The sequence below is a fragment of the Quercus lobata genome, chromosome 11, assembly GCF_001633185.2.
Source record: "Quercus lobata isolate SW786 chromosome 11, ValleyOak3.0 Primary Assembly, whole genome shotgun sequence".
Taxonomy (NCBI): Eukaryota; Viridiplantae; Streptophyta; class Magnoliopsida; order Fagales; family Fagaceae; genus Quercus; species Quercus lobata.
In genome coordinates, this window is record NC_044914.1 from 15,486,179 (window position 1) to 15,513,243 (window position 27,065).

At 35.1% G+C, this 27,065-nt stretch overlaps 1 protein-coding gene across 2 annotated transcripts; it reads right to left on the bottom strand.

The window, feature by feature from the left end:
* Positions 1–3,858: 3,858 nt before the first annotated feature.
* LOC115967506 (ankyrin repeat-containing protein ITN1-like) lies at positions 3,859–9,440 on the bottom strand. 2 transcript variants are annotated; one of them, XM_031086615.1, is made up of 6 exons: positions 9,237–9,440; positions 7,859–8,268; positions 6,863–7,330; positions 6,254–6,409; positions 5,485–5,918; positions 3,859–4,580 (listed from the first exon to the last, which is right to left on the bottom strand). In XM_031086615.1, the coding sequence occupies exons 2-6, from the start codon at positions 8,256–8,258 to the stop codon at positions 3,966–3,968; spliced, it is 2,073 nt and encodes a 690-aa protein (XP_030942475.1). In that variant the 5' UTR covers positions 8,259–8,268; positions 9,237–9,440; the 3' UTR covers positions 3,859–3,965. The 2 variants fall into 2 exon arrangements, with proteins under 2 accessions (XP_030942475.1, XP_030942476.1); XM_031086616.1 differs by lacking the exon at positions 9,237–9,440 and having other exon boundaries at positions 7,859–7,996; positions 8,072–8,158.
* Between the last annotated feature and the right edge of the window lie 17,625 nt (positions 9,441–27,065).

The window sequence follows — 27,065 nt, forward strand, 5'->3', positions numbered from 1 at the left end:
TTGACCTCTATTCCTCAATGAGTGATCATGTATCCCAAAAACTTGCCCGAATTGACACCAAAGGAGCATTTAGAGGCATTAAGATGAAACTTATGCTTCCTACGAACCAAGAACACGCTTCCCAAGTCATTTAGGTGTTTTGAAAGGTATCACACAGTAGTGGTAATTCCCAGTGGGGGTTAAGAAAGCTGTCTTCTCTTGGTCAGAGAGAGCCAAAGGTATTTGGTGATAGCCCTGGAAGTCATCTAGAAAACTCATCTGAGGATGTCCAACCATCGCATCCACTAGCTGATCAATTTGAGGAACGAGGAAAGGATCTTTTGGGCAGGCCTTATTTAAATCAGTAAAATCCACACAAACCCTCCATTTTCCCGACTTCTTCTTCACTACCACAGTTTTAGCAAGCCATTCAGGGTAAAAAGCTTCCTTAATCGCCCTTGCTCACTTGAGCTTATTCACCTCTTCTTTTATTGCTTCGACATGTTCCTTTGAAGAGCGCTGAGGTGTTTGCCTTTTTGGTATAGCTACAAGGTTTACATTTAGATGATGACATATAAAGTCTGGGTCAATTCCCGGTGCCTCATAAGCATTCCATGCAAAAAAATCCACGTTCTCCTTTAAAAAACCTATAAGTTCCTCCTTTTCAACAAGGGATAGTTAAGCCCCCACCTGAAAATACCTATTTTTGTTTGATCCAAGAACCACTTTTTCTAACTCTTCACAAAGTAAACCCTGTAGTTCAATTTCGAGTTTGCCCTCGAGGTTAGCTAATTGCTACAAGTCCTCTTCTAATGTAGAAGAAGCCTTATCCAACGATTGATGTCTAATTACGGCCACTCCATTGTCTGACTTCCAACAAGCTCTCCCACTCGCCCCTCGGTGGGGTATTTGACTTTTATATGCATGGTAGATGACAATGCTCCCATGGCATGGAGCCAAGGCCTCGCCAAAATAGCCGTACAGGGGGAATAAGCTCCAACCATAATAAAGTCCACCTCCATCACTTCGTTCTATGCTTGCATGAGTAACCTAATCATCCCTTAGGCTCGACCAAAAGAGAGTTGTACTTGCTTAAATCCTCGAGCTTGAAATTCAATGCCTTATATAAGTCTAGGTACATAATTTCAACCCTATTTCCCTGATCAGCCAAGACTCTCTTTACATCATATCCCCCAATATAAAGAGCCACTACTAGGGCATCATCAAAAAGTTGGAAAGTCCCAACTTTATCCACCTCCGAGAAGCCTAAGGTTGGTAGTGCTTTAGACCTAATCCTCTTAGATTTTCGAACTCACTCCTTAACCTTTGGTTTCGAAGCTACGAACATAACACTCGAAAATGAACCTGCACTATGGCTAGGAGTGGCAAAAATCACATTGATTGTTCCAAAGGATGGCCGAATAGCAATTTCCCTTTGGTACCTTACTCCGATCAGACTAACTTGTCTTGAAGGCTGGTGCATGAATTGCTTCAGCTTCCCAGCCCACTAACTAGTCTAAATGGTCACACAAGGTTCTACAGTCTTTGGTAGTGTGCTTTCTGTCTTGATGGTACTAGTAGTAAAGACTTTGATTACGTTTGGATAGGCCTTTTCTCATCTTATTGGGCCACTTGAAATAAGATTCATTCTTTATCTTCTTGAGGATCTGGTACACAAGCTCCATAAACACCAAGTTAACTACTTGTGCATTAGCCCTTGATGATTGGTTAGCAAATTCTCTCCTAGGTCAACTGTGATTATACCCCCCTGGTCAAGGATTTCTCTTTTCAGGGGGGAAGATTTTGGTTTTTCCCTTTCCTTGAGTTTGGTATTCCTCGACCTGCTTATGCTCATCAATGCGGTCCATAAGCTAACGCATATTTCGGGTAGGTTTCATAGTCAAAGATTTTCTTAGGCCATGTTCCGTTGGGGGCCGAACCTTAAAGGTTCTTATGGATACATCTTCAAAATCCCCATCTATTTCATTAAATGTTTCATAATACCTATCAGAGTAGGTTTTCAGATTCTCCCCTTCCCTCATCACCATGGATAATAAAGTGTCCAAAGGTTTAGGAACCCTGCTGCATGTCATGAATCTTACTCCGAAGGCATTAGTTAGTTCTTCATAAGAACTTATTAAACCCTTTTCCAACCTGTCGAACCATCTCATGGAAACAGGCTCAAGGCTAAAGGGAAAACCTTGCACATAAGAGCCTTATTCCTCAAGTGAATGGTCATCCTCTAGTTGAAGTGACTCATATGTTCCACGGGGTCAGTCCTCTCATTATAAATAGTAAATGTAGGCTGAGTAAAGCGATGGGGAAGGTTGGCCCTATCAATTCTTCATATGAAGGGTGACTTAGAAATTTGACATAGAGCTCTACTCATTATGTCATTTCCCATTTTCCTAGGGGATGAGCTTTCACCTTGCCTTCTACTATGTTTCTCCACCATATCTAGGCGTGAACATGCAAAGAAAGATTCGCTGGGGGGAGTCCTTGATCTTGGTCTGTAGCTATGGTCTTCTTTATCATTAGATCCTAAACTTGATAGGGGTGTTGGATCTCTCCTAACATGCGCCCTATGGCATAGCTTTTTGCGCAAATGATCAATCTCCAACTTGAGATTTCGGGTCTCTTGCTCACTGGACACATGACTTCCAGTACTTGATTGGATCTTGCTAGTATGCTCTGTATGTTGCGTTTCCACCCTAACGCTTAGAGTTTGATTATGCTCTCTATCTCTCTTCTGCTCCAGATTAACAAAGTGATCCTCATGCTATGAGCCAACGAACTCCTCTCTATTTTGTCATAGCTTGGATAAAGAAGATTGCAGATGATCCCCACAGACAACGCCAATTGTAGGGACCCAGAAAGTAAAGGCCCAAGCCCACCTAGAACAATGGTATCTTGTCCCTCAAATCAAGCACAAACAATAGAATTTTTAAGAGAGTGGGTAACTAACTCAAGTGCAATACAAGGATATGTCCAAGTTTAAAAATGAAGAATCCAAAGTAGCAGATAAGTACAATTGGAATAACAATTAAGGATAATATCCTCCTTGGGCAAGTTCGAGGATCAGTTTCTTGTATATAAGTTAAGTTCTGTTTCTTTACTAGGTAATCCTAAATTCTCCTCACTAGTCTCTTTTTACTTAGAAATTGTTCATCCCCTTTTTCTGGGGGGTTCCCTTCCTTTTATGGTCCCTTCCCTAGCATCCCAACCCCCTATCTGTACGCTTCAGGTGATTCCTTAAGATACTTGTCCCATCAAGATTCTTCTGGAGGTGGTAGAGAGAGTTGTTAGCTATGATATTGTTGTTCAAGGGTCATTTCCTCATTAATGCAACTAATAAAGTTGGTGCAGAGCATTCAATGTAGAGGTGGAAGGTATCTTCTTCAGGAAACTTCCTCCCACCAACCTTGCTCCTGCCGCTATTTCTTCTCCTATGGCCTTCTAAGGGATATTAGTTGTCTTGATTCTCTTGCTCTCCTCGGGTAGGCGTAGTCTTCGGAGTTTGCTTTACCCATCTTAGCCCAGATTGGGCGAATTTATTCTCGACTGGGACTCCTCAGTCCTTGGACCCCCCACAATATAGATTATACAGATTTGTGGTAATTGCAATTTGCAAATTTGATGAAGGCAAATGATAATTAATTTCAAGTTATGCCTTGCAAAGGTTGAGGACTATATGAAGTTATTGAAATGTCAAAAGTATATTTTTATTTAGCCTAGAAGACTTTAATTTCCAATCATTATAAATTTTAGAAATTTAGGTTTAGATTTTAGTTCATTATTTGTTATGCCTGCTTTGTATCCACATTGGCCAACAACTACAGATGAGATACGTTGATAGAGGAAAGAAATTCACGTGGTCCATGCATATTGCTCAAAACAGGTTACAACTAATGGGGTCTTTAAGTACAACTGGAAATCATAAAATATACTGATCAGAACTAAAGTGCTTTTACAATTCAAAATTCTCACTAAAAAATTCGGTACTTGCTTGGCCGGAATAAAAACTTAGACCAGTAATAAGAGCGGATCAAATCAGCCCAAAGATTAGAATGTAACACAAGAAATAAAACAACAGTAGCACAAGCAAGTGAAGCAATGACATATGGAACCCATTCCAACTTGTAGTCAAAGATCAAAAAGATGGCAGCGATAAAGGCCGTCACCATGGTTGTTATGGAGATGAAGAGTGTTGTGAGCCCGAACATCAACCTTGCATGCAATGAATACATAAAATCATTTTGTGCATATCTTGATGTGAGAATGGATAGTAGCAACACTATTGATGCTGCAGAGGCAAAGAGTGAAATTGCATTTGAAAGGATAAAAATCATAAACCACTCCTCTTTGCCAAAAAAAGGAGTATTTAATATCTTATTGCTAGCACCAGGAACAGTGAGAGCTGCAGCGAAGACCACTGTAGAAATGAGAGTTGCTACAAGCATACATGAATTGGCTGTCTCCTTCATTGCTTCTTCACCTACTTTAAGTAATTCTTTATGATCCTTATTGAATACCTCTATGGGTGTCATTCCCTCAGAATTTTTCATATACATATGAAATGGTCGAACAATCTTTTCCACTTCCTGGAATGAAAGGCAGGTTGAAACGTTACATAGACAATTTTTTTTAGAAAAAAACTTAGGTACAGTACCTTAAATGCTGTTCCTTAAATTCTCCTTTTAAGATTCAACCATGTAGCTATTTAAAAATACTCTTTCATCCCCTGAGAAAAAATCTACATGGCAGAATCTTAAAAAGGGAACTTAAAAAATAGCACCTAAGTACTGTATCTAAGCCTTGCTTATTTTTTTAACACATGAAAATGAATATTACATAGCATATCAAAGATGAATTGAAATGGTGTTTAGATCCTCTCCATATAAGGTGGATTCATTTTCATTGTTTAAACTAAATAATACACTTATAATCATGTCATTTATAATTTTAGTGTTTTTACAACTATAACTTTTGTCAAACCTTCATGAAGTGGTTGACTGAGTCAATAATCACTTTCACATTCACGTGTATTTTAAAAGGTTGAACATAAAATTTAAAAGTTAAATGAAAAAGTTATAGTCAAACAGATTTTGGAGTGGATTGAGTTTCAAACTTAAGAGACGAGTCTTCTTATGTATTTATAAACCACTGCACAACTTAAGAGATATCTTAAAAATTATGGGCTAATATTAATTGTTGGACTTGTTCCTATCAATCTTGGGCTTTATTATTTCTATCCTTTCTTTCTCTCCGATGGCAGGATAACACTATTTATTGATAATATTTTAGGGTTTATATTGTTAAATCAAAATTTGTTTACTTAGCCATTTTTTCCCAACAATTGTGACACAAAAATTGTGTACTTAAACTTAGTCTAAAATTTTTAAATGATATGACCCTATCAAATCCAAAAATTAAAATCTATATGCCATTGTAAATTGAAAAAGAAAAAGAACAAGAAAAAATAGAAGATCTAGTGATAAGGAATACCTTAAACCACAATAGCTCTCGTTGCATCTGAAGGTTTGCTCGTGGGGCACCAAGTCTTTCCGCGAGTGGCAACATTCCAGCTAAGTGCAACATGTTGTTTTTGTCAACATCAACATTTCCAACTAGGTAATCCTTAGCTGCTCCTATGTTATATATTAAATTAAACACATGAACGTGACGATGCATAACAGCAACATGAAATCCACTTTGCTCTTTTTCATTAACTTCCCATAAAAGATCAGGATACTTGCAAAGAAGCAAAGCTAAAAACTCAACATTTCCTGACAATGCAGCGTCGAAAAGTACTCCTGAAGGCCTTCTTATCAGGTCCGAAATTTCCTCATCTGATCGCTGTAGAACTTGCTCCCAAATTCTTTCAATTAAATCACGATCCAATATTGGCATTGATGCTTGCTTGTAGAAGTTTTTGAAGTCTAGAAGTAGGGTTAAAAGTATTAATTGAAAAAATGACCTCTATCAATGGGAAATTGGAAGCAACAAAGTTGTTCTTCAGATCATGAAAGTATTTAAATTGAAATAGAAAGTAAAATATGTTGGAGTAATGCAAAATGTTGATAAAAAAGCTTCGTTACAGATCCTTTCAAAAATGTTTTAAATTCAACCATGTCCACATTCTTTTATATCATGTGAGTGTAAAACAATAATTTCCCAAATTGTAATGCTGATTTGGGAACTTAAAAGAGTATATAGCATTCTGAACACTAAATATCTGTTGTGAGAACTGGATCCTGGGTTTAGAAAAACGTACATAAGCTGGTGTATCGTGCCACGATCTTTAGCAGACTGCCGCCGGCAATGTCTGTAGCCTTTTGAGCCAACACATGCAAAGCTGTTTTCCCATCATTATTCTCGTCTCGTTCACAAGCCATTGTTGGATATCTAGTCAGTATCTCCAATGCTAAACCTATACATGGAATGAGATTTATTGTAGTAAGAAGCAACGTTTAGTGTAGTGCCACATGTATGTCAAGTTGCTTGCCCAAAAACATATGCGTAGGGCATGCAACTTTTTTAAGAAGTAATGCAATGAAATTAGAAGCAGAGAGAGCAAGGAACTTATCAAAAATTCAAAGAATTTTATCAAAATTTCATAGTATCATTATTAAAAATTAAGTTAGTATATGAGTTACTGCAGACAAAGTTGATTTGTCCTTGAAAGAAACTCTGGGATAGGGAATGTATTCTAACATAGATTGTACCTATAAAACAAAGTCTAAAAGTTCAACAAAATATTGGAATATGCATGATATATATTTTAATTTACTAATACAAAGCATGATAAAAAGTAGAATGTAATCAGTTATATATCCAGACTGACAAGTAACAAATTTGGGAGCACGAAGGAATAAAGTTATACCATACAGATTGCTGGAAACGGTAATAAAAAACAGCCTAATGCGTTCAGAATGATCTAGACAGTCGAATTCAGTTTTCGAGTAGAGATATTCGGCCATTTCTTTGTGTCCAACTTCAGCTGCCATGCCAAAAGGTATTAATTCCCTAGTACCACGTTTCATTGTTAGTTTATTATTCTTTTCTATCATTAATTTTGCAACTTCGACCATTCCAGATACAGCAGCAATACTAAGGCCTGTGTCTTTATTTAGATTTTCTATAGCTAGATCTTCCACAGTCCCATATTCCACCAGTTCTTTTATAAAATATATGCATTTTGAATGAACTGCTATGTGAATCAGTCTGTCCCATGATTTTGTCAATCTAGCATAAAGCATGCTCCGATCTTTATCGATGAAGCTCTTTGCAGTTTTCCAGTCACCCTTAAGTGCAGCTAGACACAAGGCGCGGTTGTCATTTCTTTTTTTTCCTGCAGAGTTTTAAAAATCAGAGGCTTGCAATTATATAGCGTTCACCAATTGTCAAACCACAAAGAGTGATGTCACCAATCAACAAAAAATAAACTAGACATTCATTAATTAGTCCATCAATCACATCTATTGCCACATTAATTTGTACATATATTGTAGTAAATTTTTTTGTAGCTTCAGCATTTTCCAACCACAAAACACATCACACTCTTTGCAATGATTTTTTTTTTTTTGGTACCTTTTATTTTCTGCAAATCACATCTCCTTATATATGTTATAGATATGTAAAGTGATATAACTTAACTATATACATGATCCAATACCAAATAGTGTTCACACTTCACAAACAAGTTCCATCAACTTTTCCTAGCTGGAGAAATGATGCATCTGATTAGCATTGAGGGCTAATATAGGACTCTGACCAGGCAAAAACCCAAAAGCTATCTAGCAAGCACTATATGGGCAATTACTCTAGTACAATGTACAGACCTTTCTGCAAATATTAGTCCACAAATAGCGATACTTACCGTCACAAAGAATTAGATATGACAATTCTCTATTGGGTGTTGCACATTCAATTTGTGATCCACTAGGTGTTTGAGTACTTAATCCCACAGCATCCAGACAAATGTCTTCTTCCATTGGCATGGCTCCAATACTGGGTCCTGGAATTGAAGTGCTAAGATTTATTCTATGAGAGAAAGGCAGTGCAAAGAGTTGATTGCTGGAGTTAGAATTACATATAGGCTGCAGCTGATGAAAGCTTGACCCCTCAAAGGAATATGATTTCTGTCTTGTTAGATTGATCTGAGGTCCAAGAGCAGGTTTGCAACTCGAGGGAGAAGAAGATTGAAAACAAGTTGGAGGCGATGAGTTCACTCTCTCCTCTGCAGTCACCTCTATCTCTCCTCTTCTTTTAGGAGGCATCTTTGTTTAACTGTCATAAAAATCAAATCATATTAGACATAAATGAAGCACATGTGCGCCTGTGTGTGTGAGTATGCACGCATATGCATATGAGCATGCAATTGATTTGGATTTAGCTGTTTTAATATGACTCAGAATTATGGTAAATAAGCTCAAGAAAATGAGTCCAAAGGTATAGCCACAAAAGAAGACTTTCGTTTCTTAATCTTGGTAATTAAGCTACATCTTTGATTGAACAAAATTACATAAAAAGTAAATTATTCGTTGACCTGTGACTATGCTTGGGCTACATTACAATCAACTAACACTTTTCAGAGCTAACTCTCATTTTTTACAATAAGACAATCTCAGGACTTGGGCTTAAATTCTCTTAAATGAATTCGAGGTAATATATTCTGGTTTTCCAGTTTCTTTATAAAGTCGTTCCTTATCTTAGTCCAATTTCATAAGCCATAATTCACTAAGGGTTTTGGCTCTAAAGTTTTCAGCTAGTAGTACAAGGAAGTGGCAGCACAACTTGAACGGTTGAAACTAGTTACATTAAGAACACAATAACAGAAGAATCATTATAGCCTCGTTCTATCTAGTTGAATGAGAATGCAAGCATCATATATGGCCTGAACAAACTGTGTCATAATCAAAATTTTACTCCCAAAATTTTGGGATTAGATATAGATCTTCACAAGCAGGTGCTGCCACATGTAACAACAAATATCGGCTCCTGCTTTGCTTTCAGCTTTTTAGCTTATTTGCTTAATGTACAAAACTAGAAAATAGAAGAAAAGTTTTCGTTTCCAATTATTAAAGAAAAATGAAAACAGCCAAAAAATGAAAATGAAAAATCGAAACTTAGCTGCAAACAAATCATAAAATAAAAAGAAAAATGTTATTCAAAAAACAGAGAAGCGCTGACCATAGTCTTCCACTTTTAGATTACGATGACTATGAAAAAATTACTAACAAGAAGTTACAACTTACCAGTGAGAAAAGCGTTGTAAATTGGACCCTCTTACTTTCTGTGTCTTAGACACCCAGGCAAAAGCAGCAGGATTTTAATGGCTCTGACAAGTGCTTCAAGCCTTCAACAGATAACGAAATGCATTGGCCGGAGTACTAAGTTAAGTGAATTTCACAACACAAGTATGTGGTTGTAGATTGCATAGCTAAAGCAACTGAGGATGACTATATATATACACCCGCGTACGCACTCATGCGCGTGTTCAGGCACTTTTTATTTTTTCCGACATGTAAAGTATTTTTTTTTTTTTTTTGAGAAACTTTCCGACATGTAAAGTAATCACATATAATCATATATACAAAATAAATACATATATATTTTTTTTTTAGAAACAAAGTAAATACATAAATGATTGTGAAAAGTTGTAAGTATAACACGTCCAAGATAACGCCGAAAAATTAGGTGGGTAAGAAATGCGAGTTAGTAGGATTTTAAAATAGAATAAATCTCACATATTTATTGTAGTTAGCGAATAGGACAATTTAGGTGCAATAAGTCAAATTTGGTTTCTTTCAGGTTTCTAGTTTCAAACTTTATCATTGATTGACTTTTCTAGCTTTAATCATTACTAGGTAGTGGCACGTGCCTCGCTCGTGTTACCTATGAAAAATTTAAGATAAAATTTCTATTTGAAGAAGTATAAAACTATATACATAAAAAAAAAAAATGTATGTCACACATAATGTTAGGGTAGCTATTTAACATAAGAATATCTATTTTATTATAACAGTTTCTTAGTACTTATTTGCTAATGACAATATCCACTCATCAAAAACTTCTAAGAATGATAATGAATATTATTATCTTCCAACAATAAGCAACTGAGTTTTGCTAAGACATTGTCATAATATTTAAAGTTTCATAATGAAATATGTCATATACTACAATTGAACCATTTCAACAAATACCTTCAACCATACACAATGAAAATTTTTTCATTCATACTTTCTTCTTTATCATTCTACATGAGTCTAGGTACAATGTTTAGCTAGCTTGGTTTTTAATGAACACCCATTTTAGGCAAGAAAAGAAAAAAAATAACAAAAGGCATGTGTCTCGAATTTTCCATTAGATAAATTATAAGTTTCGACGATTTAAACCTAGAAAATCAATGTTCTTTAGGTAATAAATAAAATACCTTATATCATCATTCCAACTTTCTAATCATTAATACCATCTAAAACTCAAAATACTTGAAGAAAATTTTTGGAATATTAAAATTTAGTAGAAGTATTTTAGACATTACACACTGATAAGGGTAATTTTGTAATTAACCCATGGCGAAACAAAAGGCGACGGACATAACAAGGTTGTCAACTTCACTCATGAGAGACAACCTTGTTGTAAAGTCTACAACTCCACCCCATACCTGACAGCTGCATCTTGGGCATAGTAAGCTGAAGACAGTAAGTTGAAGATAATAAGCTGAAGACAGTAAGCTGAAGAGAATAAGCTAAAGGGGATATATGAATCTCTGACGACCCTGACGAGGTAGTAGGCGAAGCTGACGACCCTGATGTGGCCTTGCTTGGTCTCCATGCATGCGTGTATAAGGAAATATATTGCGCCCCACGCTTACCTCTAATCAAGAAGACTCCTATAAGGAAAGGATTCCGGAAGATACACGGACTAAAGAGGTTCTCTCCTATAAGGAAAGATGTAACGACCCCGCCCCAACTGTGTAGATATTGTCCGCTTTGGGGTCCATACCCCTCACGGTTTTGTTCTTCCCCAGGTAGCGCTGGGGAAAAGGCCTCTACATATTAAAGGGAGATCATTCCTTATAAATACATTCTCATGTGCTTCCCTAGGCGATGTGGGATTCCATAGAATGCAAGACCCCCCTTTTTGGGTCACTACAATCCACCCCCCTTACGGGCACACGCGTCCTCACGTGTGGGGCCCACACTTCCGGCTAGGGCATGGCTCTGATACCATCTTTAATGACCCCGTCCCAACTGTGTAGATATTGTCCGCTTTGGGGCCCATACCCCTCACGGTTATGTTCTTCCCCAGGTTGGGCTGGGGAAAAGGCCTCTACACATTAAAGGGAGATCATTCCTTATAAACACATTCTCATGTGCTTCCCTAGGCGATGTGGGATTCCATAGAATGCAAGACCCCCCTTTTTGGGTCACTACAATCCACCCCCCTTACGGGCACACGCGTCCTCACGTGTGGGGCCCACACTTCCGGCTAGGGCATGGCTCTGATACCATCTGTAACGACCCCGCCCCAACTGTGTAGATATTGTCCGCTTTGGGGCCCATACCCCTCACGGTTTTGTTCTTCCCCAGGTAGCGCTGGGGAAAAGGCCTCTACATATTAAAGGGAGATCATTCCTTATAAACACATTCTCATGTGCTTCCCTAGGCGATGTGGGATTCCATAGAATGCAAGACCCCCCTTTTTGGGTCACTACAATCCACCCCCCTTACGGGCACACGCGTCCTCACGTGTGGGGCCCACACTTCCGGCTAGGGCATGGCTCTGATACCATCTTTAATGACCCCGTCCCAACTGTGTAGATATTGTCCGCTTTGGGGCCCATACCCCTCACGGTTTTGTTCTTCCCCAGGTTGGGCTGGGGAAAAGGCCTCTACACATTGAAGGGAAGTCATTCTTTATAAACACATTCCCATGTGCTTCCCTAGGCGATGTGGGATTCCATGGAATGCAAGACCCCACTTTTTGGGTCACTACAAAAGAACTTCTAGATCAAGGCATGGACTTCGGCCCTACATTATTATAAAAAACCCAAAACCCTTATAAACGAAGGTACGCATAATTGACCCTGCTCTAGCACTTTAAAGCTGTAAACAAGAGATTTCTCTAACTTGACCATTGGAGAGTATTTGGCCGGTACCATACCGGTACTCCTCTTAAGGTCTTCAGTTTTTGCGTTGTGCAAGTTCTTGTCAGGAGCACGTAAGGACTGTGTGGCTTATTGACGATTTTTTGGCATCATCACACACTGTAATATTTTAAGAATTATAAACTTTCATTAGGGTTTAAATAAAAGAATAACAATATGACATATTTGCTATTTTCAAAAACACTAAGGGGAGAATTGCTTAATTTTAAAGTTTAAGGAGGAACTGTGAACTATCTCAAACATAAAGGATGAAATGTGTTTTTATACAATTTTTTTTTTTTTTTTTGGGTGTAAAACTATGTATTTTTACTTAAAATTGTACATAAAGATAAAAATACAATAAAAAAGAACAAAGTTTAGTTATAAAATTAATTGTAGTCTTAGGCTACAATCTTACTAAATATCATTTTATTGGAGGTGAGTTGTAGCCTTAGGTTACAATCTTATTCAATAAAATAAATATTACTACATATTTTGAAAATTTAACCATTAAATTTCATATTTTTTACCCTCTTAATACGCATGTCAAATTTTGTGTTAATTGGATATTATTTACTATATGATCTATAACACCTCAACAATTGTAAAAACATTGTAGCAATTTATTATGTTAATATTTTATTTTTTTAGAGTAGCTCATATGCATATAAAAGAATAAAAAATAAAAAGCTTGTTCAATAGGCCAATTTACCAACCAAATTTGAAAATGAAGAAAATAAAAAAAAAAAGGAAAAAAGAAGCAAGTGAAAGCGGAAAGAGTTGAATAAACCAAATTTACTATTTCTTTGGCATTGACACTTTTTCTAAAAACACAACATAATGATACAACATTTTCATAATACCATAATTTTGTTATATTTTATTTTGATTCGTAAAGAATTGATACTTTAGTAGTTGTAAAAATATTATGACCACAACAAATTGTCTTAATATTTTCACAAGAAAAATGCTATGTCCACAACATTTTCACAACAAATCATAAGTAGCATGCTGTTACGAGTTGTTATTGGTGAGCAAAAAAATAATTTCATTGGTAAATTTAAATTAGAACCAATAACAATTTACCTCCTATGCTTTGTTATGAAAGTGTTGTGAAAAATGTTATGAATGTCGGACTTTTTTTTTTTTTTTAACAATACCTTTATTTTTAGATGTGATTGGTTCCAGTATGATATTTTATTATTTTACTTTGGCATATAAGGAATTAACACCTCAACAATTGTGAAAATATTGAAGCAATTAATTGTGTTAATATTTTATTTTTTTAGAGTAGCTCATATGTATATAAAAGAATAAAAAATAAAAAGCATGTTCAATGGGCCAATTTACCAACCAAATTTAAAAAAAAAAAAAAAAAAAAAAAAAAAAGAGCAAGTGAAAGCAGAAAGAGTTGAGTAAACCAAATTCACCATTTCTTTGACAATGACATTTTTTCTAGAAACACAACATAATGATACAACATTTTCATAATACCATAATTTTGTTATATTTTATTTTGATTCGTAAAGAATTGATACTTTAGTAGTTGTAAAAATATTATGACCGCAACAAATTGTCTTAATATTTTCACAAGAGAAATGCTATATCCACAACATTTTCACAACAAATCATAAGTAGCATGCTGTTACGGGTTGTTATTGGTGAGCAAAAAAATAATTTCATAGGTAAATTTAAATTAGAACCAATAACAATTTACTTCCTATGCTTTGTTATGAAAGTGTTATAAAAAATGTTATGAATGTCGAACTTTTTTTTTTTACAATACCTTTATTTTTAGATGTGATTGGTTCTAGTATGATATTTTACTATTTTATTTTCGTGTACAAGGAATTAACACTTCAACAATTGTGAAAATATTGTAGCAATTTATTGTGTTAATATTTTATTTTTTTTTAGAGTAGCTCATATGTATATAAAAGAATAAAAAATAAAAAGAGTGTTCAATGGGCCAATTTACCAACCAAATTTAAAAATGAAAAATGAAAGAAAAAAAAGAAAAAAGAAGCAATTGAAAGCGGAAAGAGTTGAGTAAACCAAATTCATTGTTTCTTCGACATTGACACTTTTTCAAGAAACACAACATAATGGTACAACATTTTCGTAATACCATAATTTTGTTATATTTTATTTTGATTCGTAAAGAATTGATACTTTAGTAATTGTAAAAATATTATGACGACAACAAATTGTCTTAATATTTTCACAAAAGAAATGATATGTCTACAACATTTTCAAAACAAATCATAAGTAGTATGTTATTACGGGTTGTTATTGGTGAGCAAAAAAGTAATTTCATTGGTAAATTTAAATTAGAACCAATAACAATTTACCTCTTATGCTTTGTTATGAAAGTGTTGTGAAAAAAGTTACAAATGTCGCACTTTTTTTTTTACAATTCTTTTATTATTTTATTTTGGCCTATAAGGAATTAACACCTCAACAATTGTGAAAATATTGTAACAATTTATTGTGTTAATATACTATTTTTTTTAGAGTAGCTTATATGTATATAAAAGAATAAAAAATAAAAGGTGTGTTCAATAGGCCAATTTACCAACTAAATTTGAAAATGAAAAAAAAAAAAAAAAAAAAAAAAAAAAAAAGGAAGTGAAAGTGGAAAGAGTTGAATAAACCAAATTTATTGTTTCTTTGGCATTGACACTTTTTTTTTTAGAGTAGCTTATATGTATATAAAAGAATAAAAAATAAATAGTGTGTTCAATAGGCCAATTTACCAACCAAATTTGAAAATGAAAAAAAGAAAAAAAGAAAAAAGCAAGTGAAAGCGAAAGAGTTGAATAAACCAAATTTACTGTTTCTTTCGCATTGACACTTTTCATATATAGAACTGACTTTTGGCAAAAGCAATATAAGTGTATGTTTGGCAAAAATCAAAATGTCTGTTTATTCTAGGCGTAAATGCACTTTTAGTCCCAACATTTTTATTTCACCACTTTTAGTCCCTAAATCAATTAATGCGTTCCATTTTGGTCCTTATCGTTACTTATTTAATAGAAATTGCTGATGTGGCAAACGAAGTGCACTGTTGATATATTAAATACTGACGTAGCCAATAAAATAATATTAAAAAATGCCAAGTCAGCATTCACGTGTCCATTAAAAATAATATTAAAATAAATTATCAATTTAAAAAATTAAAAAATTACAAAAAAAAAAACATAATTAAAAACATAATTAAATTTATCAATATCAATTTATCATATTCTATTAAACTTTCTAGGCAACCAAACACAATAAAAGTTATTAAATATTAAAATCTCAAACAAAATCTCCAAGCTCTCTCTGTGAAAATCTCAAGCTCTCTCTCCAAGTTATCTCTTTCTACAAAAGTCTCCAAGCTCAAGGTGAAGGTAGAGGTGATTGTGGGTTTTGGGTGAAGGTGGAGGTGACTAAAGGTGGTTTCGGCTGAAGGGGCTAACTGAAGGTGAGCTCTCTCTCTCTCTCCCTCTCTCTCTCTCTCTAAATCCATGGCCGAAATCCCAACTCTCTCTCTCTCTCTCTAAATTCTCTAAATTCATGGCCGAAATCCCAGCTTTCTCTCTCTCTAAATTTTGGCCAAAAACTCAACTCTCTCTAGCCAAAAACTCAGCCCTCTCTCTCTAAACACATGGCCAAAAACCCAGCTCTCTCTCTCTCTCTAAATTCGTGGTTATTTGTGGTTTTAGATCTTGGATTTTGTTCAATGATTTGGGATTTGAGTTTTGAGTTTTGTGTTTGGTTTCTCAAAAAGCCTAAGATAATCTGGGTTGAGTTTGGTGTTTAGGGTGGAAAAATCTAGGTTTGAGTTTTGTCTTTGTGCAATTGTTGAATGTCTTTGACTTTTGTCTCTATGTAATTGTTGAAAAAAATGGGTTGAGTTTTGGGTTTGGGTTCCAAAATTTTGTCTTTGTAATTGTGGGCATGTCTTTGTGTTTGTGGGTTATGATTTTTGTTGATCTGGGTTTTCGCCTTGTTGATTTGGGTTTTTGTTAATCTGGGTTTTGAGAGGCAACAACGCACCCTTTAGTATGGAAGCCACGGGTTCCTCTCAAAAAATGGGAAAGCCCGATGAATTCGACATCCATAACCATAGGTTATTTGTGTTTGTGATCTTGTGTTAATGTCTAAATTTAAGTTTTTGTTTTTTGTGTTTGGTTCTGGGTTTGTGCTCCGAAATCGAACTAAAGAGGCATTTATTACTCAAAACTCAAAATCAAGCTGTTCAAGAACTTATAGTTTGTGATCTTCAGCGGGATCGGTCCAGCGAGAGCATTGTTGGAGAAATCTAGGGAAACGAGATAAGGCAACCAGTTACAGATTTGAGATGGGAAATATATGTTTTTGTCGGTAAATTTATTTTTTTTGGGTTTGTGTTCATGTGATTGAATATTTTGGTTTCGTGTTCTTTCTTGTTCATGTTTAAGATGAGACCAAATCTGAATTCATGTATATTTTAGGTTCTAATTTTGTTTTTTTTTTTTTTTTTTTTTTTTTTTTTTTTTTTTCCATTTTTTTTTTGTTAAAATAGATAAATTAATTTTCAAAATCAAAAGTTGATGTGGATTCTTATGTGTCTTTTTTAATCATTATTTTATGCTGACGTAGCATTTTTTAATATTATTTTATTGGCCACGTCAGCATTTAATGTACCAACAATGCACTCCATTTGCCACATCAGCAATTTCTGTTAAATGAGTAACAGTAAGGACTAAAATGGAACGCGTTAATTGATTTAGAGACTAAAAGTGGTGAAATGAAAATGTAGAGACCAAAATGAAAAAGATGCAAAATGTAGGGATTAAAAGTGCATTTACACATTTATTCTACTATTCAACTTATTTTTGCAATTATTTATGAGACCTACTGCACTTTTTGGTACTATTCATGGGTCTCACTATACTATTTTAGCTAACTTTTACATTTATTTATAGTACTTTCAGCAAAAAGTTTTTAGTTTCAACAAAATAAGCAGATATCAAACAAACTCTAAATATTATATTCCAAGGGCAAAAGTAAGTCATTGATTAAAGTTTTAAAATTTTGGGTGTAATGTCAAATGTGAAAGACAAACCTTAGCTTCTTTGGGGTTTCTAGTTTCTATATAGCTTAAGGTTTGAAGCTGAAGTTTGTAAGCCGACGAAAGTTGAATGAAATAAATAAGGGAAATATTTACGGATGTCCTAAGTCATTGATTTAGAAATTATTTTTATAAAACTTTTATGAGAAAATGATAAAACAATTAATTTTTCTGACAATTTTTTTATATTTCACATAAAAGTGGTATTTAAAACTTTCTTAATATGATTTATTAATAATTGCTTTAATAGCAAGGATAGACCGAGAATTTCAAGCTATAGGGCCAGAGTATATGCGAAAAAAATTGGGCAAGTCCAAATTTTATAAGTTAGCAATGTGGGCAAGTCCAAATTTTATTTTGTTAAATTTGTGTGACATTTTGATTAGAGGAAATTGCAGTAAACCCATGGTTTTAAAAATCGATGCAATTAAAAAACCAAAAAATGGACTTGTTATTGGTTTTATGGTCCGACTAGGGTCGAACCAGTGATCAAATCAATGACGTCATATAGAATTTAATCTAATCAATAATTTTTAAATTTAAATTATATAAATAATAATAAGTGTTTTTCATATACTAATAAACTAATAGTAATAAATATGTATGCTTTAAAATATATAACATCTTTTAAAAAAATTTATGTAAGTTTTTAGCATTTTACATTTTATATTTATAAAATAAAAAATACCAAAATGTAACAAAAGAGGATCTTATATCTAGAAAAGTAAAATAACGAATCCAAATATATAGTAAGTTTATAACTATTTAGTATGAAATTAACAATAGGTAATAATAAATTTGTACTAAAACTAATTATTATTTAATATTTTTAAATTATATATTAAATATTATTATACATATCTTATATATAATATAATATTATTATATTTTTTTTTAATGATCAGTATGTCATGTAACCATGTAAGTCTTTCTCAAAAAAGAAAAAAGATATATGTCTTGTGACTACAACGTGACTCTCTACTCTTAAGATATTTGTTTGCTGAAGAATTAGAGTTAGACCTTTTACCCAGTGATGAAGATGAAGTTCCATTTGCAAGACATGGGCCTGTGGTAGAACCTGATCTTGAGGATTTAGTGGTCCAAAGAGATTTTTGGAGCTCCTGCGCAATTGGGTCCCTACTAGACTATAGAATGTTCTCTATTTCTCACCTACAACTTCTAATCAACTTTGCATGGAGAATCAGGGTAGCAATTTCAATTGTAGGTAGAGAATCGTACTTTTATATCTTCCATTTTGAGTTCCTGAAAGAGTTAATGCATATCTACATAGAAGGACCATAGGCAGTTGATGGAGCTCTTCTAGTTTTGGAACAATGAAGACCAAACTTAGTGATTAGGAACCTACAACTCAAATTCATCTCGATTTGGGTCCAACTACATGGTTTGCCTTTGGAGTATCAATACCTGGAACTAACTGAGAAGATGGGTCAGTTGATGGAATTAGTGGAAAGGGGATTGGGAAGATAAAATCCCAAGAAACATTCATTTTATGTGAGTGAAGGTGAGAATTAATCCCTCGCTACCAGTGATTGCTAGGTTCATGCTCAGACTTAATGATGGTTCTAGGGTCTAGATTCAATGTCGTTATGAAAGGGTACATAAACTATGTACTAGATGTGGTCTCATTGGTCATACACTTGATCAATGCACTCATAACACGGAGGATGTGGAATTTATGCTATTTAAGCAGAGGCAACGAATTCAAGAGCTTCACTAGGTATGATATAAATTCGATGCTCTAACAACCCCAATTCACAAATGAGCTTCGCACCTATCACAATCGAAGGAGGAGATGGACCACTTAGGTTCGTTTTGGACAAATGGGCCAAACATAAGACCAGGTACTCTCTCACCCCCCCTAACTCAGAGCATTCTGATCCTAGTACTCTTAGCACACCACATTCACAACATGCAAACTCATACAATGCCTCCAACCCCAGCAAATTCATTGGACTCAAAATAAACTAGGACTAATCCAAATGGAAATACCAACACCTTGCATGCTAGTCTTTTACCAACACAATAGAATCCATTAGGTAATGGAAGTCATAATGCTTCTTTTTCAACAAGACCACCAAAGCAACCCCCACAAGAATCAAACCTTCAAGGGACCTGGATTGAAGGCAATGGGCCTTTTATTACTAATGGCCAGAGTACCTGACCACATTTTGAAGCTTTAGATTCAGAAAGTGACATCATAGCAATTATGTTCAACCTAGATAGTTTGAATGAAAGCATACTTGAAGCCATGCAGTGCCCTGGATGGGATAAGGGTTGCATACCTGAATCCCCTGATACATTCATAAAGTTGTTAGTATAAAGAGTAAATAGAAGGAGATTCATATTTGAATTGGGGGACTCCAGTAATGGGCCTAGACTTCTAAACCCCTAAATAGCAACATAATGGACCTGTTCAGTTAGACCAATTAGATAGCCCAATAGGTAATACCTAATTGAACAGTGAAGGGCCTAATGAAAGAGATCTTGGCCCCTTTGAACTCCTTACTCTTGGCCCAGGACCTTCCTTACCGAATATAAACCTTCCTTCTTCTATTCTAACATTGGAATTTTGGTGTAATGAAAGTGGGGGCACATCAACTGGGGACATATCAAGACTAATCTCAAAGAAGAGAATCAGAAAGGAGATAGGGAAGTTTGGGAGAAACATTAAACAAAGGCTGTTATGTGGATTATTTGATTGGGAAACCAACCAAATCCAAGATGCTTCTGATCAGGGGACATCCAGTAATGTCGAGAGGATTGTAGTTCTTAGGGAAGCTGGCCTTGAACAGCTTCCTAGCAACCATGAAAATCTTGAGTTGGAACTGTAGAGGGTTGGGCAGCCCCTCTGCAGTTTTGCAATGCCAAAAAAAGGCCCAGGAGTATAAGCCTGAAATCATGTTCTTAATGGAATTTTGGGAAAATGTGGTTTTTGGAATGGATGGGAGGTTCCTCAAGAAGGCTTGAGTGGTGGTCTGCTGCTAGGATGGATGAGGAATTAGAGCTTTAGCATTCAATACAGCTTAAAACACCTGCTCCATGCTGATCTCCTTGACAATAAAGGTATCGAGAAGCTTTCCAAACAAATCAAGCTCAGCATCACATAACTGCACAACATCCTCAACAGATGCTCAACAACTAGGGATGGCAAATCATGATTAAGGTAGCACCTTACAGAAACAAAAAAACTAGGAGTGATTATGCTTTTGAGGTGAAAACAATGGAAGGATCTGTAATCTTCAGAGGTGGAGAAAGCAATGGAAGGAAATCTCATCATCTATCAATCTAGGGTGAAAAGTATTGCAACCATTGTAGATAGAAGCAAACGGTTGGATCTTTGCAATAATTCAAATAATTGTGAGAGTTTGAATCTCGTAAGAGCGAAGAAAGACAAATGGAAAGGATCCTGAACACATCACAACAACACCTGGTAGTTTTTATCTTTAGAATGATTTCAGACTTACACATAGTGACTTAGTAGGATAGTCATAAGAAATTAGGGATGGCAATGGGGTGGGGCAGGGCCGGAGGATGGGATCTTCATCCCTGCCCCGCATGGTTGTTGCCCTTCCCCGTCCCCGCCCCGCCCCGGGGTGTGGGGAAAACTACCTTGCCCCATCCTCGCCCCTTGGGGCCCCGCGGGGATCCGCCCCGCCCTGTCCCGCCCCTAATACAATTTTATATATATAAATAAACATAATTCAAGGATAATTGACTAGTTCTTTAACAAAATAAACATAAAAAAAAAAAAATAAACATTGTCTTATAACAAATAAAAATTGACTAGCTCTTTAAGAATAAGTTTCGCTTTCTCCCAATGTAGTGACACCACTTTCTTCTTCATCATCAGAATCATCAAGGATGTTTTGGAATGTATTAGCTTCAATTCCATCTACAACAGATGAAAGGCCTAAAAAAAGTAAAACAAATTCAATCAAACAATTGAAAAATACAGTGAAGAATGCAGCAACATAAATCATTAAATAGATTAACTAGTAAATCTGACTACCTTTGATTTCAGCCCATAACCAATTTTGAGCACACATCAATGCCTCCACGGTCTTTGCATGAAGTTTACTGTGATGTGGACTTAGCAGCCTACCACTTGTGCTAAATGCTGATTCTGAAGCAACAGTTGACACTGGAATGGCTAGGATATCTCTTGCAATACATTGCAAAGTAGGATACTTAGGCCCATTAGATTTCCACCATGCCAAAATATCAAACTCCAAAGTTCTTGGCATTAGATCATCCTCAAGGTAATGCTCCAACTCCAATTTAATATTCCCACCCTATTTTTTCTAACTAAGATATCTTTTAAAGTCCATAAGAGAGTCATCAACTTGTGGATCCTCACTTACACAAGTGCCACGAGTACCTTCCCTACCCGTTCTCCCAGAAGTATAGTCACGAATCATTTCATAGCAAGTATCTCTAACTCTTTGAATTTCATTTTCAGCTTCATCACCATAAATAAGAGGAAAATAATATTCCAACAATTCAATCTTATGTCTTGGGTCTAAAATGGTTGCCACAACCAGAACACCGTGAATCACATTCCAATAACAGTCAAATTTTTCTAACATTTTAAATGCCATACTCCTAATTATATCACTTGGGCTTGTGAACCAAGAATTTAAAGCAATTTTTATTTCACACACCTTAGGAAAAAAAAGATTAGCTGTAGGATATGAGGTACCTGAGAATAGCTCTGTAACCTTGTAAAACAATGCCAATCTCTCACATATACTACTTGTCATCTCCCATTCTTCCTCTTTTGGAATACACTTATAAGATGACTCCCTTTGGCTCAATCGAAAAAAGACATCTCGATACTCTATAGCAGTAGATAGCATAAGATAGGTAGAGTTCTAGCGAGTCTTACAATCAAGGGCTAGTTTTTTGGTACATTCAACATGTAATTGTCGAGCTGTATCTGTAAATCGTTGCCTTCTTTTTGTTGATCCAGTCAAAAATCCCACACTCTCACGAACCTTCTCAATGCATGATCCAATAACATTCAAACCATCCTGAACAATCAAATTAAGAACATGTGCTGCACAACGCATATGCAACATTGATCCACGCATAACAAGGGTACTACGTTGAAGCTTGTCTAGTATAATATTTATAACTACATCATTGGTACTACAATTGTCCACTGTCATAGTAGATAACTTCCTATCAATGCTCCATTCCAACAAGGTTTGTAAAAGGACATCAGAAAGCACTTCTTTTGTATGTGGAGATGGCACATAAATAAACCTAAAATAAGAAATTTAAATTATTATAACTAATAGTGAAATAAGTTCATACAATATTTGAAAAAAATTTAAATAATAAAATGAATATATACTTAAAAAAATGTACCTCATAACTCGGCTTTGTAATCTCCAGAAATCATCAATGAAGTGTGCTGTTACAACCATAAACCCTCGCTTTTTGTTTTGTGAATTCCACATATCAGTGGTAATAGCAATTCTACTCCGATTCTTTTCTATTTCATGTATTGATTTCTCCCTTTCATGATCATAGATGCTCGTAATGTCCTTCTTGATTGTGTTCCTACAAACCATCTTGAACAATGGTTGAAGAGAAGTTGAATATCTTCTAAAGCCAATGTGATCAACTATAGAAAGGGGATACTCATGCAAGATGATCATACGTGCGAGTTCTTTTCTTGATTCATCTTGATCAAAATGATAAGCATTCACACCTGCCATTGAGTCCATGTTATGTTGATCCCTCACCAAAATTTTTTGTTTCATATCCCTAATGTCCTTACAACTTTTTCCTAGGACATATTTTTAAGTGGTCATTCAAATGTTTAGTACCATTTTTAGAACCCCCTACAAGCAATCTCGTACAATAGTTGCACTCAGCTTTGTCTTTCCCATCAACTTTCCTTTTCTTAAAATGATTCCACACAACTAATTTCAACCTCCCTCATTCCTCAGTTATCTCATTGTTAGGTTGGGCTTGGGCATCTTCTGGCCTATCCAATGGAGTTGAACAGGGAGTTGTATTATCTTCATCTACCATAATTGGAGATTGATGGCTGCCAATGGGTGTGATAGATGGATTGGAGCTACCATTTTTTTCACTTGAAGTCATTCCTAAAAAAATTATTTATGATAATTTAGTAACTAAGCAATCATAAAATAGTAATATACATACACCAAAACCTAAGCCAAAAGTCTCGATCCAACACAAACAATGTAGAACAATGTAAAAGATAAACTTATATCACTTATGAAAAATTCAAGTAAATTAAACTGTGTGTAATGCTTTCACACATTTCAAGGAAAAATATTGTCAATAGAAAGATATAGATATAAGTATTTAACCACATTAACAGAGATAAAATCTTTAAGATTATTAATCAAACAAGTTTTAAAAACTATGACTCTATCACATAGTAAAGAAAAAAATAAGTTAGATATAAAAATATAAATATAACCGAATAGAATGAGTACTAAAACTCAACTACGTGAGATATATACCCAAAAAAAAAAACTCTTTTTAAGCGTAAGCCCTTCATTATTCTGGCTTGTTGTAGAATTGAAGAAATTTTGAACATTCAATTTTGCAATTATTTTAATGTTTTTGGAATATAACCAAATAGAAGATCTCTCCCCTCCTGTGCAAAATACATAATGAAACAATGTGCAAAAACATGAAACAATGTGGGGCGGAATACATGATGAGACAATGTGTAAAAACATGAAACAATGTGGGGCCGAATATATCAACAAACCTACTGCCTACTATATTCAAATATATGAAACAATGTGAAAAAAATGTGCAAAAAACATGAAACAAACCTGCCTACTGGAAATTTGGGCACTACGTAACGTGAATGAGATGAACCTTGAAAACACGTATGAACTATAGAGAAGAGGGATGGGTCAGAGGCGGCAATAGCAATAGGGTTTTAGAATAAAAAATATTTTATCTCATATCTTGTACTCTTGTGTTTCACTTTAAATATTAGTGATTTAGGGTTTACTAAATTTACAATTATAGTCTTTATTAGTGCGGGGTGGGGACAGGGCAGGGCAGGTTGGGGATAAAAATACTAAACCCATCCCCGCCCTGCCCCGGGGTGCGGGGACAAAATATTGCCCCATCCCCGCCCCACCACCTTTGCGGGGTGAGGTGGGGCGTGGCGGGGCAAAATTGCCATCCCTATAAGAAATAGAACACGCCTTTTTTTTTTTTTGATAAATTGTTATCTATATATATATAACCGAAACCTTTGAAACTCCCACAATTTTCCACGTCAGCACAATATTAAAAAAAAAAACTATAAAAAAAAAACTTTTCTAAAACCGAAAATAAAAACATAAATGCAAAATAACTTTTCTAAAACCCGATAAATGGCTTTGCCGCTCCCCTATACGCAAAACACAGCTCAATGGCTTCACCTTCAGTCCATAACGCAGGCCACCATCAGTCCTTCTCTCCCACAACTCAACGGCTCCACCTTCTCCAGCACCACCCTTTTCCAGCTCTACATTTGTCGGCGCTACCCATCTCTCACTCACAACAGTTTCTCCCCCTCTCTCACCCTCAGTTCTTCTCTCCCATAACCCTGTCGACACCTGGGTTTCTACCACCGGGTTTGTTGTTGGGTTCTACCCCTTATCAAATTTTTATTTTTATTTTTGGTAGCTAATTCGAGTTTGGGGTGAGTTTGTAGAGAAATTCGAGTTTGGTTTTGAGAATATCTGCTTATACATGGCTGTATTTTGATGAAATTAGAGAAGCCCCAACACCCTAAGGTAGAACAACCCCACTTGGGGGTGTGGTTGAAGCGAACAAAATCCCAACCCTTCACCCTCAAAGTGTTTAACAAAATTCCTGAGCCCCAACACTTCCTTTCCTCTTTCTCTTTTATCTTAATTTAAGTGTGTATATATATTTTTTGCAGAGTTTCCACGTCTTTTTCTTCTTCTTCTTCTTCCAAGTTTGGGTTTGAGAATATCTGCTTATTCATGGCTATATTTTGATTGAAATCAGAGAAGCACCCAACCCCACTTGAATGGTTGCCTAAGTCCCTACCGTTAAGCGAATCCTACCACAGGTTCATCTATGGTAGAGGGTGTGACTGCCTTTTTGGTTGTCATCATTGGCCACTTGGCCTCACCAGGTCTATCTCTATCTCTCTTCAAATTTAGACACTTTGTTCTATAAATTTTTTCCCTTTACAAGATATTTTTTATGGTGGAATGCTTGCGATTAAGATGACTGATAATTAGGTAATTGTTATCTGAAGCTTGGTTTTATGTTTAGTTTAATTGTTTCATCTGAAGACTTTCATTGTTTTTATTACTTCTTTATCTAATTTTAAGAGTAGCATCTACATTTTTGAGGGGTTTTGTTTGATTCTAATTTTTTAGTTATTCTAAGGTTTGTATTTTTAATTTTAGTATAACCATAGAAGCTAAGATCCATAGCTATCAGCCTACTATTGACTTTTATTTTTCGCTTTTTGCCATGCACATCGAAGGACCAAGTCCATAGAGTTTAGAAGTTGTCTACAAATTCCAGCAATAGCAAAGTGCATAGCAAAGTGAAAAGGTAGAGCTATGTTTTTACTTCCATATCTATTTTTGAATCTATAGTTTTTGATGTCTCTGTTTCTCCATTACTTTCTTTGGGGCTTGATTTAATTTTTATTTGATTTAAAGTTTGGTTGGGTGGGTTGTTGGGATATGAGTTGCATTTCAACATAATTCTTACCAATTTAAATTCTTCACTTGCAATATGCCTTAATGGCTCTCCTTTTTTTTGTTTTTTTTGTGGATTACTTCATGCTTCCTGAATCTCATACGAAATAATTTGTTGACTGATTGATATTTTTTGGCAACATGTAAAACCCAAAAATATGGAATCCTTGATTCAATGAAAATTATTAATGCTGAAAGACTGATTGCACAATTTTTATTAACATTTTCTATCAAATGTAAAACAGCATATATAGCCACCAACACTCTACAACTGACATGAAAAACAAACTGAATTTCTGTCCCAACATCAAACAATATACAGAGGATGAAATTCAGTGCCACCAAAATTAAGCCTTTAATAGAATGGAATGGAAAGCTCTGTTTGTATAGAGGATAGAATGAAGGAAATGAAGGTCATATTACTTGAAATTTATTTACTTAATATTGGGTTTCTTCCTTTTAAGACTTGTGTGAGCTTTATTTTAGACTTGCTTGAATTAGTGTCGGATATCTGTGGCTGTCAATACATGAGGTGAGATTTGCCAAATAGGCAGTTTGCGTAGCTACAGGCTATTTGATTAGCATGGACTTTAGGAGATGATGGCTAAAGAAATTGACCGTTAACCCAGATTTTTGGGTGCAAATTGGTCACATATGCATAGCAAAGAAAAAAGAAAAAAAAAAAAACCTAAAGAATGTGTGTTAAAAAGGTGACCATCATAGTACAACATGCATTTATGGGGTGTGAGATAAACCTCTAATCTTCTCTGCCAATTCTGGTACTTAGGACACCAGTTGCCTCAGCTGTTCAAACTCCAAGTTGAGAGATCTATTTTGCTGATTAAGTCCATGAATTTCTTGCTTGAGATTTCTAATATCCTAATAAGTCTATCCTCTTGGAAGTACAATATATATATATATATATATATTTTTTTTTTTTTTTTCCTCAAAGTCATAACACATTTAGTGTTAATTTTGTGATTTTTTTTGGGTTCTCCTTGATTAATTTAAGTTGAATTTTTGAATTGAACAGTGGGAGCCATCCCAATTCATAAGGTTATTATTGTACAATCTATTTGTATTT

Coding starts and splice junctions, on each gene's coding strand:
- LOC115967506 (XM_031086615.1), bottom strand. CDS start 8,258: ATGCCTCCTAAAAGAAGAGGAGAGATAGAGGTGACTGCAGAGGAGAGA. Junction 6,410..6,862: donor CGTTTCCAGCAATCTGTATG/GTATAACTTTAT, acceptor TTCCATGTATAG/GTTTAGCATTGGAGATACTG. Junction 5,919..6,253: donor GGCACGATACACCAGCTTAT/GTACGTTTTTCT, acceptor CCCTACTTCTAG/ACTTCAAAAACTTCTACAAG.